The sequence below is a fragment of the Watersipora subatra genome, unplaced genomic scaffold (genome assembly GCF_963576615.1).
Source record: "Watersipora subatra unplaced genomic scaffold, tzWatSuba1.1 SCAFFOLD_174, whole genome shotgun sequence".
NCBI classification, from domain to species: Eukaryota; Metazoa; Bryozoa; class Gymnolaemata; order Cheilostomatida; family Watersiporidae; genus Watersipora; species Watersipora subatra.
In genome coordinates, this window is record NW_027045346.1 from 4986 (window position 1) to 21062 (window position 16077).

General features: G+C 37.5%; 1 protein-coding gene across 2 annotated transcripts; it reads left to right on the top strand.

The window, feature by feature from the left end:
• The first annotated feature begins 1526 nt into the window (after positions 1-1526).
• On the top strand, positions 1527-6178 carry LOC137410205 (uncharacterized). Of its 2 annotated transcripts, none has more exons than XM_068095782.1 (6): positions 1527-1620; positions 2663-2809; positions 3515-3679; positions 4520-4579; positions 4861-5024; positions 5839-6178. In XM_068095782.1, the coding sequence occupies exons 2-5, from the start codon at positions 2732-2734 to the stop codon at positions 4924-4926; spliced, it is 369 nt and encodes a 122-aa protein (XP_067951883.1). In that variant the 5' UTR covers positions 1527-1620; positions 2663-2731; the 3' UTR covers positions 4927-5024; positions 5839-6178. The 2 variants fall into 2 exon arrangements, with proteins under 2 accessions (XP_067951883.1, XP_067951884.1); XM_068095783.1 differs by having other exon boundaries at positions 1537-1620; positions 2705-2809.
• Positions 6179-16077: the final 9899 nt, after the last annotated feature.

Below are 16077 nucleotides of genomic sequence, written 5' to 3' on the forward strand. Positions count from 1 at the left end.
TCACTGCTGGGAAAAACTGATAAAGACCGAGGGCTACGCACAAAGCAACCAATAAATGGCAGATTATTAGGACGGATTCGGCATGAATTTTTAAGCTAGGGTCTGGCTTCACCTGACGGCTAATATGTGTCAGGGTTTAAAACGATATATGACCAATCAGCAAATATGAAAACCTAGAGCAATTGCTATGCTGCCGGAAATATCAAGTATGGGATATGTCCAACCATCACAGCTGATGCGATGTGAATGTATGGGACATCAATTGAATTGGGAATTCTCTGGCCATTGTAATGAAGAGCTTAGGAATGAAAACATAAAATTCCAACTAAATAATGGATATTATTTATCAACACCACTTAATATAAAAGAGAGTAACTGGCTACAACAAATACTAACAGGTATTCAACGAAGTCAGCAACTCTACAGAGTGTCAAGCACAAGGAGAGGGATATCAACAATATAACAGGAGGCAGCCAGAATTAGGACTGTTGAAACATTGTAGCAGTCAGCATACACCAGATCAGCAACAAATAACATCTGTCAATTTATTTTAGCTTCAATTATATTAAGTTTATGTTTTTCTGCCCTGTACTTCAGTTTCTTACAGCTAGGAGCCTTAACTGTCAAAAAAAGACTCTCTTTGGCATGTTCTCCATCTGGTGTTGACGCAATTTCTATGATTGATTTCTTCCAATTCTGAAGTTCATAATTTTCAATTGACATTTTCTAATTATCGAATCTTTTAATGTCCTTTGGCGTCTTGCTGCTTGTACGTATTATATGCTTATCCTGTGGTCTGGCTACATTCCCTATCGGTATCTTGTTTTCACAGTATTTCCATACAACAACCTTCTCTAGTACTTGAACCAGTAATGATCAATTCAGTTCCCACAAGCTAAGCAAAAGTGTGTAAACTGAATAATATAGTCAAAATAGATTAAAATGACAAAGCACATTCAACACTGATGTCGTGTGTGGATTTGTGTTAGTTTTTAGTTATACATAACGTAAATTCCCAATATCCACCCATGGGTTTTTAAGCAAGAGTTGCATAAATCAGTTATGTAGGCTAAGTGTTTTTTATTTGAGCTTTGTAGAAACATGGTTACTCTACAGTCAATGTGATGGAAATAAATACATAGTCGCAGATTACCTGCTTTTTCCTGTACTATGGTGGTACTTTTCGGTTGTAAACAACAATTGCAAACGAAATGCGTGCTTCAGCGACCAATCCATTGGCCATGACCCTAGCATTAAGCTATTCTAGGCGTAAGGTGCCGGTGCGTATATCGATATATCATTGATATTCGTACGTTATTGGCTAATAGCCTATAAGCTGCCACGATTACTTATGTTTACGGTGAAAATAACTACATGTATGGACGATTGTTTGCATGAGTGTAAGGATATTACGCTATGCGTTAAAGTCTATCAAAACAATTATTTATTGGAAGGGGTCAGGTATAATTGCAGTGGCTCAAAACCTGGTCAGTTTCTGGATCGTTTTGTAGGGGTGGAGCTTAATCCGGAAATACAAAAGCTTTAAAGTTAGTCGAACCACTGCAAACGTTTAGTTGTTGATAAATCGAGTAGTTATCTATTTGTTTAACAAAATATCACGTAAGCATCTTTTCCAAGCAAATTTTTAATTACAAATATGAGTTCTTTTAGCAAAATAACATAGAGTATTTACATAGCTGTTTATCGTAGTTTTTTCTTGTTAAGAATAAATGGTAACACGCTCACAAAACGGAAAAAATCTTCTCAAAAATACACCATTAGTTATTCTGTATTCGTTTATATTTGAAAAATAGTTATATATTTTTTTAATATGAATACACTTTTGTAAAGCGGTATTACATAAAATATTGAAAAGTTACGATTATGTTCTGAACAAAGAAAATGCATATTAAAACGGTTGTCCACTTTGTTACCATTCTGAGAGCCTAAAATGATTCTATTTTAATTCACTGTAAATATTAGTATTAGCATCTCGTTAGGCATTGATTGTAAAAATGAAGGCAACAGAAGACATCAGTTTTTTATCTTTACTGTATTTGCTGCAAGCACACACTTTTTTAACAACTAACTTTATATTACTACCAAGTCTCAACTGTAGGACATTTTGAAGCAACGACAGTATGTAGCTACCTAAGGAACAACCATTTAATTGTGTATCTCAAATTTTATTTGAACTTGTTACTACAATGGTGCGCTGTCAGTAGCACCGCCAGGCCTAGGCTGTATCTCATCTGTTTGGTTCACAAAAAGTGTAGGAGAGGAGGCAAGGTAAAGCAAGTTTTTGTAGTCTTCTGCAATGCAGGGCAGTTATATTTTTGGACTAGACAGCCTGCCTGTGATCAGTAGTCCTCAGTAGTCAGAGTCGCTTACTGCTTGCAATTTGTCTTTAAAAATTAATTGAAATGCACTGCATATTCATATTGCTTCAAGACCTCAGTGGGTCATCATGTATTCATAACTGACTTTTTGTATTCATCATTTCATCTTCTATATAGACCTACCTACAGGCCTCCCGTGCCTGTAGTCGGCAATCATGTCGGTAGGTTATCGAAGCCTCGATAGCTGAATGACATGATCGCTGACGACAGTCAACTTCTACGAGGAGCCTGAGGGCCTACCAAATATATATTTTTAATTGCAGTGCATTTAAGCATTATGCCGCTCCTTCTTGCCTCATTGTTAGACGAGTCTGAGCAAGCTATCAAAGCCCATGAAATCGAATATGGCAACAAGTTTTACACAAACCATGAGGACGGCATATTCAACAAGCATGAAAGACTTTTTGAAGGTAATCTCATATCCTTAAAGCACTTTTTCTTCACTGCCTAATTTGTGATCTTGCGTTAAAAATGAACATTTTATACCTCGGATATTTTAGTGTAATATTGATGTTGAAGTGTAACCTTGATTGTAAAATGTAGGCCTATGCTTGGTTGTTGTGCAATAGAAGTACATGTCAATAGTAGCTTATATGTTTTTATGCTGCAGTTTGATGGAGCCCTTTTTGGTTTATTTTTGTACCATGTGATCTATGACGTCACAGGCCCTACTTGAAGCAGAGTTGACACAATTTTCATCAGTTCACTAGCAACTCACACTGGATACACACCATCTAAGTCTCAGCAATAAAGGATTACTCTCTATAGACACTCAACTTTTAAGCTTAATTTGACGAAGTGGATATTCGGGTATATACAGACATGCAGTGGATTACGATCAAGCTTATAGTGCAGCCTTGATTAGAAGATATACATGGACTTCAGTGTACAAGCATTGGCATGCAATTGAGATGACATTAAAAATCATTGTATATATTAATAACTACAATCAAGCAAGCAATAAATGTATCAAGCATCATATACATGCAGCAGTTAGTTCCCAATTGAGTGTTAGCAATCAAGTAAGGCTAAAAACCTACAACGTCTTCAGCTAATGAATCTAAAAAATCTGTACCATGTTTCTTAATTTTAAAATTTTATCTGCTCTAATTTAGCAAGGTGAAGATATTTGGAGAGGTAAGAACGTCATCCATGACAGTCAAAGCTATTTATGTATGTATGGCGAAGAAAAAGAGTATGGCGAAGAAAAAGAGTATGGCTGCATGTACGGCCCTGAAAGACAGCAAACCCAGAAGGAAAAGTACAAAGAACAGCGGAGGGTAAGTTACCGGTACACCAAGAATATTTTACTCAGCCTATTATAAGGGATATTTTTGGACAGCAAAACTCGGTCATTGTATGTCCAATATATTTAGACAGGGCTATCCTTCCATGTCTTTGCAAATGCACAGATAGTATAGTATGGATTTTACATAGAGATGATGAATAATATTTATTACTTTTATGGATTTTAAATTGTTTTATTTCTGAAATAGCTATCTTGTAACAAAAGCATGCGTGCACATTTATATTCTTGTAAGCCAAAATCAGAGAATGCAGTAAATCTAAGTCTACACTACTGTGAGGGTTGCGACATGTCTAAGCTGTATTCGATACTTTGCTTTCGGTCTCACAGTACATCAAAGTTCAAAAACATTTTCTCTTCTTTTATTCATCTACACTCTCATAGAAATTTGGTAGAATTGCAAAGAAACACAGACTTGATTGGAATGCTCAGATACCATATCCTTGACCCAATAGCCAGTGAAGTTTACGGCAATCTGTCTCATTTTTCTTGAGAATTTCTCATCGTGAGGCCTCACACATGCGCCAGATAGTATTATATCGCAGTTCACACCTTTGGTTAAACTTGGACGTAATATTTTATTTTACATTGAATATTTCACACCTAAAATTTGCAAAAACAATCATTAAAAGCAAGATAGAATGAAAGCTTATTTTGGAGCTCTGGCAACAAGGCTTTTGTTTGGACTCTTTTGCCAATTTAAATTTAGTTAGATTGTGCCCACAAATATAAATATGCTATACATGTGCATAAATTCATATATGTTGTCACATGGTGTCGATATACATAATTTACGTATTGTTTATATTTTTAGTCACAGAATCCAACAAAGAGACCGCATCCTCAAGACAATACATCTGATAGTAACACGGAGGTACTCACTCACATAACCAGCAATAAAATTTTAGGCAAATCGTGCAATATTAATTATGGTTAAATGTGGAATTTCATTGGTAGGCGAATCTTCAAGCCATTTATAGCCCTAGATTAGTAGCTAGAAAAACGTGAAGTTATAGTAGGATAATGCAGAAGAACCCCTTGTGTAGGCAGGATTAGGTTTCAGAAACAAATTATTTGCTGCCAACTGCGATATTTGTTAAGTTGCCTGTTCACACCCAGCCAAACGTTCAATGCCTCGAGCATTCTGATTTATAGCTCAAGATAAGGAGGAAACGCAGTGCTTGCTCAGGATGGGTAGGAGTAAGAGCAGAGGCTATGTGAGCTTCCATAAATGTGGGGAGCATCTACGAAACGCCACAAACGACAGCATTATAGATGTAACTCAGACACCTGATGTTACTTTCATACCTAACAGTCCGGTGAGTGGTAATATTCAGTAACTCAGTTTTAAAATTAGAACCCTGTTGCATGATGCTTTTGTGTCACTTTAGTGTAAGTGCTCAGTGTCTGAATTGGAGAAAGTTGTGCAGCGATGCTCCCAAGTCTTTGATTCCAGATTTGTAAAGCATATCAAATCGCTGGCATGCGTTTTGCTCCAAATCAAATCACTTAGAAGGGTGACTGCTCAGCTTTCAAATAAAATGAAATTAAAACCATCATCCACTATGTAATTGATGGTTTTAATTTGATTTAATTTACAAACTGGGTAATCCATTTTTATGGTGCTTTAATGCCAATCTCATGATTGGTGATTTGATGTAATGTGCAAATCTCTAATCAGGATTTGGGAGCATCTCTGGAGTTGTTATCAACTCTTTGAGAGATTGATAACAAGGTGCCACAACACCATCCGATTCATAGACTGAGTACTTGGACTAATTTCGCTGTTGTCTTGTACAAGTCAACTCTATGGGCTAAGTCAGTTGAGCAATGTAGGATTGGAGAAGATATATGAAGTCAGGAAATAATTGTGAAATAAAACTACTGTAAAAACAGTAATAAAGTCAGGAACTAGCAAAATCAGATTTGTCCGGTTCTTTGAGATCGCCAAATTACCTTCCAGCTAATCACAATGTCCAATGTAACTTTCCAATCTACTTCATTAAATTAACAAATAGTATTCTTGTCAAAGTCAAAAATTGTCGCAAATAATGCCACTTGAATACTGCATTCACAGTACTTTACAAGTTCAAGGAGATGTAAATACACATGCTATGATTGTTTTTATTTTAGATCAAGGATCTCCAAGAGGAGTTTGCAGGGAGTAAGAAATGGCAGAGCAAAAATGCTTCCTGAGGCTTTCTAATACAAGCAATATCTAGATAGGCATAGAGCAAGGTTGTTCCCCATAGCTGTGGGTGAACTGGCAATGAAGGGAAGTCACGCCAGATGGCATCTGGCGTGCCCTCTACCTCATTGCCAATTCATCTGCAGCTATAGAGAACAAACTTGTTCTAGATAGGAATACTTTTATATGCAAAATCTCGAACTGTTTCAGCTTGTACTGTGCTCAATTTTGAGTGAATATATTGATCAAATTAAAACATACCTACATACATAAAACATTCAGGATTTTCAACAGTGATTTTTTTTTACATAAACCATACTTATATTCACTTATTTTCACATATCTACATGTAGTATATGTAGCCCTTTTCTACTCTGTTATTCTGTTCTCATTTGTGCTTGTTAAAGGCCTTTTATGGCTTTGGTGCTGATGTGGTAGTAATTAAGTTATGTGCAACATTTTCTTTTTATATCAAATAAAGTAAAATTATTAAACTTTACGATTTATCATGATAGATTCGTCCGATAACTAAAACAACCTACTTCCCATCATTGTTCCAGTGGTCCATCACCAGACATTTTGTCATTGCGCATCGACTTTTCAAACAATGTATGTTGTACAACATCAGCAATGCCAATAGACATACATCATGCTGAAGGTTTTGTGTGTGCTGCCCTCTGATTTTCCAGAATTGGCTACATTGTGCTTGTGGAGGTAACGGGAAAGCTGCTAACAATGATGCACAACAATTGCCACATGCATTATTTATATTGGAGCAAGAAAATACATCATCATGCCAACAAAAAGAAAATATTTTTTGCTCAACAAATCAAGAAAAATTTTTTGGTCACACAATGCTGTACATAAATAATAAATATATAAGCAAATTGACAAATGAATACCTACAGAGTGCGGTCATGTTCAAAATCTAAACAAAGTTAGTTGTTGGAGAAGTCGGTGTTTGTAGTAAAGATAAGATAGACTAATGTCTTCTGTTGCCTTTTCACAATCTTTGTCTTACGATACGCTAACATAAATAGTTACACTAAAATGAAATAGAATCTTCTTTAGCTCTCAGAATGGTAGCAAAGTAGACAATTGTTTCAATGTGCATTTTATTTGGTTAGAACATAATCACAAATATTCAATAACTTATATAATACCACGTTACATACATGTAAGTGCAATCATATTACAACGTATGTAAGACATTTTTCATACACACTGTATAAACGAATACAGAATAATTAATGATGTATTTTTGAGAAGATTTTTTTCCGTTTCGTGAGCATGTTACTATTTCGTCTTAACACGACAAAACTACGATAAACAACTATGTGAATACGTTATGCTAGTTTGATGAAAGATCTCATATTTTTAATTAAAGATTTGTCTAAAACGATGTTTATGCTTTATTTTGTTACAAAAAAATAATAAGATTACAGACTCAATTTCTAACCGACTAAACATTGGCACTTGCTTGAAACCTCGTCGCTTAGTGCCGACAAAACATTTGCATTTCCGGATTAAGCTCCACCTCTACAAAACGACCCAGAAACTGACCAGGTTTTGAGCCACTGCAATTATACTTGACCATTGGAAGGCATGATAAATGCATAGACCGAGATAGTGACAGGGCTAACAGCAGATGTTGATTGATAAGCATTACATGCCAACAGTCGCGTATTGAAGAAAACTCGCAAGAGTAGGGTGGGGACAACCCCTAGCTCTAGATCTCTGCGCTTTAACCAACGCTACAACCTGCTGAATCCAACAGGAGGGAGCTGAAACCAACTCATTTATGCTCTGCTGAACCCAACAGAGTGCGCTGAACCCAACGCTGCTGACTGTACAACCTGCTGAAACCAACAGGAGGGAGCTGAACCCAACTCGCTTCCGTTCTGCTGAAACCAACAGAGTGCGCTGAAACCAACGCCGTAACCTGTTGAAACCAACAGGAGAGAACACAACTCTTGTAAGGATAATTATTTAATTATCCTATTTATTTGTAGTCATTTTTTGTGAGCTTGCTGTTAGTGCCGATTATAAACGATATTTCTCCAACAATAACGACTTTATTATAGTAATACTAATCATGCATCCAATTCAAGAGTCACACCCAAGCTGAACTGCCTAAAAATTAGTGGCAGTATTTATATTACATAAGCGATTGGCCTAGAGATTGACGGTTATCGTTCAAACCGACCAATCATATCGTCTTGCTGACTGCCGAGTTTCTAAGAATTTTCACATACAGAACAATAAAAAATTATCCCTAGACAATGAGCCATTATAGCATAACAATCTAAACACTAACAAAAAGCCCAGGAAATTCTACATATACTGGGTAGCGAACAGTAAGTGTAAAAAAACATTAAGACATATTTCGATAACGAAAAGGGCTAATTACAAAATCTTATCTCGAGAAAACGTAGAACAAAAACGGAAACAATATTGTTTAAGTAATCTTAAACCACTAACAATTAATTATAACAGAAACTTAGAATATTTTGACATGTAACCATGAACATAAAAAATGTCTTCCAATGAGTGAACGGTAAGAAATAAATTATAGAAGATTGTTCACTGCGTAAAAGCCTTAATAAATGGCGTCTGTTATCTTTTCTAGGTCATTCACTATCCCAGAAGTCTCTTCTCTATATATATATTGGCTACGTCACCTTTTCCCTTTGATCAGTTCACCATGTTTTTCTGCGCCGGGTGTCCAGAGCGCCTTGATGAGCCTGACGTCCATGGGACCGATAGCATCCAAATAAAACAACTCTTCGGAGTTATTCCTCCACGGTCTTTTTCATGGCCACCACTCCTTTCATAGAGTTTGTTCTTTAGAATATCTCGCTTTATTTTTACGTTTACAACACTATCCTCCCCTAAAACTTCATTCTGTCCCAGAATGGCATTACTTCTATGGCAGACATTTAAGCGGTAGTCCGGTAGGTGCTGACATAAATTAGTAGGCTGGGTTGGCGGAATAGTGTGATCCCCCAGCTTGGATATCTCTGTGTGATCCTGGAGCAGAGGGACGGGTTGCTCCATCACCTCTGAATCAGGAGGGCGATCCGTTGGCTTAGGCAGTTTTTTTTCTGCATATTCTGGTGGTGCTTAGTCTAATATCACTTTCATATTGAATAGGGTTTCCCCCCTTGCACTCCATTTTAAATTTCTGGTTTGTCAGATACTTGCTGATGGTGCAGAGATTAGCATCTCTTGGTTTAAGTTTAGTACTGCATCCTTTCTCCGTGAAGAATGATTTTAATGAAGCTTTGGTTCCGACAGAAAAGGTGGTGGGTTCATCTTTCATATCATCTTGGATTCTCCACTTTTGTAGATAGAGCCTTGTACCTCCTTTATACAAATTGTGCGGCTTTAACTCCTCTACTGGCTTTTCAACCTCAGCTTTCTGTATCGGCCCCAGCCGATATGCTAGCTGATTAATAAGCGGTCTATCTTTCATAACCGAGACTTAATGTTTTACTACTTGGTGGCCACCAACATCACCTTTGCTGGAGCTGAACATTTTCTGATGCTTTATCAGCGGTGTGTTGACTTGCTTTGGTTCCATTTCTGGCAGAGATTGCGTCCAACTGGGTAAATGTTCATTGAAGTGTTTGGGGCATTTAGTTCTATTGCAGTCCTTCTGAAACTGTTCTTGTCTTTCCACAGGCATACAGACGGCTACCTTTCTTCCAGAAGGTAGATGAATAAGTTTATTGCTTGTGTTCATCACACGAATATTGACCTCTTGCTCTGTAGGTTCACACAGCGATGTGACAACCTTCAAGCCCAAAACCTTGTGTAAAGTTTTAATGCAAGCTGGCCCTGACGTCCACTTTCGACTAAGCCTCGCCAACAATAAGCATTCAGTATTTGGCGAAACAACTATGTTCCTTTTGACCTGCACATTCACCGAAAGGGGTTCTCCGTCTTCGGCGCAGCAGGCAACTTCAGTGCCCTTACAACGTAGCTGCGAATGACGGAAATCCATCTGACATTCTTGATCCTCCAAGAAGTCTAACCCTAGCAGAATGTGATTGTCCACATCAGATACTACAAACTGATGTTGCAGTTGTATCGGTCCCAGTCGAAATTTTAAATTCGTCATGCCTTCAAGCAAAATCTGCTGCCCATTTGCCAATATCCCGCTACCTCGCACAGGTAACAACTTTGAGTAACATGAGCTAAGCAATGTCTCCAGCAATTTCTTCGGAAGTACGGACTTTGTACAACCACTGTCAAGTAACATGACAAATCTTTGTTGGTGAATCCGTACAGGAATGTAGTATGCACTGGTGAGCCAACATGCCTGTATCCTAAGTTTGCCCACATCACAAAGTTCAGGCAGTACGAGCATTAGTTTGCCTGAACTTGGTCGTTTCCCGATGGCTTTGGCTTATCACAGTAACGAGCAACGTGGCCTCTGCCATTGCAGTTGTAGCATCGAACTTCTCTCTGAGGCTGTTGGCTTCTCATTGTCGTCGATGTTAGCTGTGTCATCATTGCTTGCTGTGATGCCGCCATTTGCTTTTGCGTGTCCAACATCTGCTGCATAAACTTACTCTGCATTTCTGCAAAATGTTTGAGCAAAGCTGTTTGACTCATTTGCATTTGCTCTGTCAGTTCTTATTTTAATTGTTGGACATCTTCTAGCTCTACTCGGTGGACATTTGTATTATATTCTACCATATCCTGATACTTCTGATTAGTTTCTACAGCATCAGTCATGGTGCTGGGAGGAGATAAGCGTAGTGTCCAGGCCAGCTGTGAATTAGGCCGAATTGCTGCAATCAACTCACGCTTGGCTTGCTGGTCATGCTGATAGCTATCTAGCTCGAGGAAAGCCTTTTGAACTAACTTCTGTACCTTCTCAGCATAATGATATATGTTGTCCTTTGGCTTTAATTTCATAGATTTTAATATGGCGCTAGCTGTGTCTGTCCTGAGCCCATATTGTGCCTTAAGTTTATGGCAAACTTTTTCATAGGTATTGCCACCAACACCTCTGGTAGCTGGGCCTTTCAATGCCAATGTTAACCGTAGCCTACATTCTTCTTCACTCCACTGATTATGTTTTGCCACTGCTTCAAAACAATGCAAAAACTCTTCCACATCACTTGTGCCATCAAATGAAGGAGCAGGAATAGGCAGCATGGCTACTTTTGCAGGTATCTGCCCTCTTTCCATCATATTAGTGCATAAATCATATGGGCCGTCCTTACTTCTACTCTTGCGCACCATGTTTGAATTTAAAAGTGTTTGAGAGAATTGCTTCACTATTATCCCACCGCTGCCACCAGTGAAGAAAACTCGCAAGAGTAGGGTGGGGACAACCCCTAGCTCTAGATCTCTGCGCTTTAACCAACGCTACAACCTGCCTAATCCAACAGGAGGGAGCTGAAACCAACTCATTTATGCTCTGCTGAACCCAACAGAGTGCGCTGAACCCAACGCTGCTGACTGTACAACCTGCTGAAACCAACAGGAGGGAGCTGAACCCAACTCGCTTCCGTTCTGCTGAAACCAACAGAGTGCGCTGAAACCAACGCCGTAACCTGTTGAAACCAACAGGAGAGAACACAACTCTTGTAAGGATAATTATTTAATTATCCTATTTATTTGTAGTCATTTTGTGTGAGCTTGCTGTTAGTGCCGATTATAAACGATATTTCTCCAACAATAACGACTTTATTATAGTAATACTAATCATGCATCCAATTCAAGAGTCACACCCAAGCTGAACTGCCTAAAAATTAGTGGCAGTATTTATATTACATAAGCGATTGGCCTAGAGATTGACGGTTATCGTTCAAACCGACCAATCATATCGTCTTGCTGACTGCCGAGTTTCTAAGAATTTTCACATACAGAACAATAAAAAATTATCCCTAGACAATGAGCCATTATAGCATAACAATAAAAACACTAACAAAAAGCCCAGGAAATTCTACATATACTGGGTAGCGAACAGTAAGTGTAAAAAAACATTAAGACATATTTCGATAACGAAAAGGGCTAATTACAAAATCTTATCTCGAGAAAACGTAGAACAAAAACGGAAACAATATTGTTTAAGTAATCTTAAACCACTAACAATTAATTATAACAGAAACTTAGAATATTTTGACATGTAACCATGAACATAAAAAATGTCTTCCAATGAGTGAACGGTAAGAAATAAATTATAGAAGATTGTTCACTGCGTAAAAGCCTTAATAAATGGTGTCTGTTATCTTTTCTAGGTCAACCACTATCCCAGAAGTCTCTTCTCTATATATATATATATATTGGCTACGTCACCTTTTCCCTTTGATCAGTTCACCATGTTTTTCTGCGCCGGGTGTCCAGGGCGCCTTGATGAGCCTGACGTCCATGGGACCGATAGCATCCAAATAAGACAACTCTTCGGAGTTATTCCTCCACGGTCTTTTTCATGGCCACCACTCCTTTCATAGAGTTTGTTCTTTAGAATATCTCGCTTTATTTTTACGTTTACAACAGTATTGACACCAGTAGACAGGATGAATGGTTTTGCTCTATGTAAGCCCATGAGGTTTAGACCTGCCATGAAATTGCCTCTATACTTTTACGTGTGCTTTTAGAAGAACAACGTGATGCAAAATTATTTTGCACCCAATCATACATCACTGTTGGATCTGCCAGTTTATTTTAGTTTCAATTATGTTCAGTTTATGTTTTTCTCAGCCCTGTGGCCTGCACTTCATACAGCTAGGAGCCTTGACTGTCAAAATAAAGAGTCGGTGGACCTGTTGATCTTGTAGATGTCTCCATTGGAGTGTGCGATGATGTTGATGATGAGTGATGAGGTACTCAGGTTGTTTGATTAGTGCAGGTGTCAGAGTGTTTGACTACTAAACTGAGTGTCACAAGTGTGAATCCAGTATGAAGCAATATTTTATCCCAACTTCTAACTGTGACTTCAGATAGATGGACATACACACTTTCATTATAACAAAAGCTAGTGGTACCTCGGCAGTCTAGTTTGGTTTGAGAGCATGACAGGAGTGTCAAATAAAAGGGCAGATAATAAGCATATGCACAATAGTTCTAACACATGGAAGGCAATTGGGTTACGCAGTAATTGGTGGGTTGGTCTTGCGGGCTGACAATCACGAGTTCAAATCATTTATGCTGCATTATTTTTTATAGGTCTTATAACCAATATAAATATGTTGACCCCAACATTTGGTGGGATATCAATATCTATTGAGCCCGGTTCCAATATATGCCGCAAAGCACCGGCAACAGCACCGGCAACAGCACTGCAGGCTATCAGAGATGAATTGTGAACCTACACGCCGGGTACCGCCGGTAGTTGCCGGCAGTCAACACAAGAGTTTAGAGCTATTCAAATTTTGCGAGAGCCGCAGGCAAAACCTTCTCAAAGTGCACTGTACAGGTAAAGGTCAGCATTATCGAAACAGCATAGCGAGCGAACATTCTTTATTCGGTTATTAGCGATGCAGCTTTATGTGAACAGAAGCCACCGGAGCCTAGCGTCGCAAACGATTTGCTGCACATTATTACCGCCGGAGTCTCGCAGCCGATATGGGAAGCAGGCTTTAGGAGCACATGCTTTCTGCAGGCTCGTAATGTAGACATTATTTTAAAGCTAGTTGATTTTCTAAGTTTTGGCAAAGATAAGCAGGTAACAATAGCAAAGCAAATACTTATTAACCAGAGCATATAATAGAGGTGAGTGCTTACAATACGGGCTGTTCTTGCTACTCAACAAGGGTTTCTATATACATGAAGCATCATCAAATTTATCAACAACAATGTGACTGATGGGTATTACTTGTAATATTTACTATAATAAGAACCATGTCTGTATGTATAAAAGCGCAGGGTTACATTTGAAAAAAGATTATATCACGCAGGATATGAACTCGCAGCGTTCTGCATCAATACCATGTGTGCTTCTTGTTCACCTTCCAGTAGTTTAGAATTATTGAGTATAGATGGTAGAGTAATTGTTTGTATTTTATTGGCACACATGATGATCTCTCATAGCTTACTAGACTGCCAGAGCCCTAGTTATTAATAAGGTAACAAGTTAGTCGGTGTGATCTCCTCCTGAATCCAAGTGACTAACTCTGGAGCTCATTGGTAAGATCTGTTGACTAGGTTTCCAGAATTATTCAATACATTGAAATTGGTAGCTATTCAAATTGATATTGAAATTCAATCATTTTGGTAAACATCTAATATTTAAAGGAACATATGGCAGTTTATGAATTTCTGCATGTGAACCGCAGCTGAACATGACAAGGTCGAATGTATGAACACATGCCAGACACAGTAGGAGAATAGTTGGGTCACCACATTTTTCTTGTAGCAGTGAATGAAAACCAGCTGTTAGTAACTAAAACAGTAGAAATAATTTTATGTCACTTTGGGTTTTCCTATCAATTAATAGTATTCAAGCACTGACTCATTGCAACAGGCTCTAGCCGTGCCCTTTTTGAGGCTAGCAAAACATTAATAACTAAATAAGTAACGTTTTTGTTTTTATAACGATACAGCATCCTGATGGAGTCATCTACTCCTTTTATAAAGAAATTTCAAGGTGAGTGTATGAAATCATAAAGTGCTCCTAGTTACCGTTTTATTTTTAGTTATAATATTTATATCATCTCCAGTAACTGTTACCGTTTGTGTCCATTCACTAATTCTGGTACTCTCTGGAGCCAGAGGTTTTAGCTAATAGCTAAATACTATACCGTCTTATGGTATATTTTATTTTGTTATATTTCTTGTGCATGCTGTATTATTGTTTTATCAGATAAATTATGTATAAAGTTTTCACCATATTCTTGAATATTAATGTAAGTCATTTTACTTATTTATTTCATTCATTTTATTTATATTAAAGTCTCAGCTCAGAGTATGTTGAATAGTTAAATCCTGATAAATTGTAGTTACATGGTAATCTATAAATATGCTGAATTTCTGACGCCAGAGCAAAGAGGGGCAGTGGGAATACTCCTCATGCATTACTCTCACATGGTATGGAAAAACTCAGTCTAAGTGTAGGGCCATGCAAGCTGCTCACAGGTTTAAATACTTGCCTTCCTTTATAAAGCCGCTGACAGTTACCCTATCAGCTGCTACACCTAGTCTGATGTCAAGGTCAAAGATTAAACATAATATTTTTTTATGTAATTCAAAATTCTTTACAGCAGTCAGCATGCAAAGATCCTGGTCAGCTGTGTGATGTCGGCAGCAGTTCAGCTCTAACCTGAGTCATTGTTAATAACTTATGCTGACCCAGTGACTCTTTTTTAGTTGATTAGCAACCCATTCGTATGTTTGAATAGCAAAATTGTTCAGCCTGTTCAGCTATTGATAGCCTGTTTTCTTTACCCGAGCTATTGAGGGTCTAAATATCTAGTAGTCAGGTGCTGATGATGTATAGAGCAAATCTTGGCTAACATTTGAACAAGCAAGTACCATGTCAAAGTTATACTGCAACATATAGACAAGAGAGTGAGAGATGTAGTAAGAACTTCAACAACACAGTTTAATGGTAGACTTATAGTTGAGGTAAATAATATATTACTTACTCTTTATTCATAGGAATATATGAAAAAACTGAGCTAGTAATAATATTAGTCACTTTTCTTACATGCATAGAGTTCACTTTTATTATGTTCTACAATCCTTTATATACAGTAGTTCTGTTAAATAAGGAACATTCCAGAAGGAAAGTCATGTGATCAATAAATATTATCATTATATAACTCTGTTGGCTCTTTTATACTACAGTTGAATTGTGAAACCACGCCATGAATATTTACAGTGCGTTTAAATCCTATATTTACATACCAAGATACATACCAAGATAATCTATAGAAACACTAAAATTAATACTACTTGTTTATGTGTATAATACAAAAACAATATATTGTTTTAAGACAGTTTCCGGTATTGGCAATAATATGTTATTACATAATTGTTGCAGATGTGCCGATCATGTACAATGATATATGATCATTAAAGATGTGTGTATCATGGGTATAAATGTATTTTTATAATATATTTTGGATGTTGGAGTCGTTAACATTGAATATTTCACAAAGAATATTTCCATATTTACTATTTACCATTTTTAATATCACCACACGCTCTCAGTATGGAGTGCCTTG

Coding starts and splice junctions, on each gene's coding strand:
- LOC137410205 (XM_068095782.1), top strand. CDS start 2,732: ATGAAATCGAATATGGCAACAAGTTTTACACAAACCATGAGGACGGCA. Junction 3,680..4,519: donor AGTACAAAGAACAGCGGAGG/GTAAGTTACCGG, acceptor TTATATTTTTAG/TCACAGAATCCAACAAAGAG. Junction 4,580..4,860: donor CATCTGATAGTAACACGGAG/GTACTCACTCAC, acceptor TCTGATTTATAG/CTCAAGATAAGGAGGAAACG.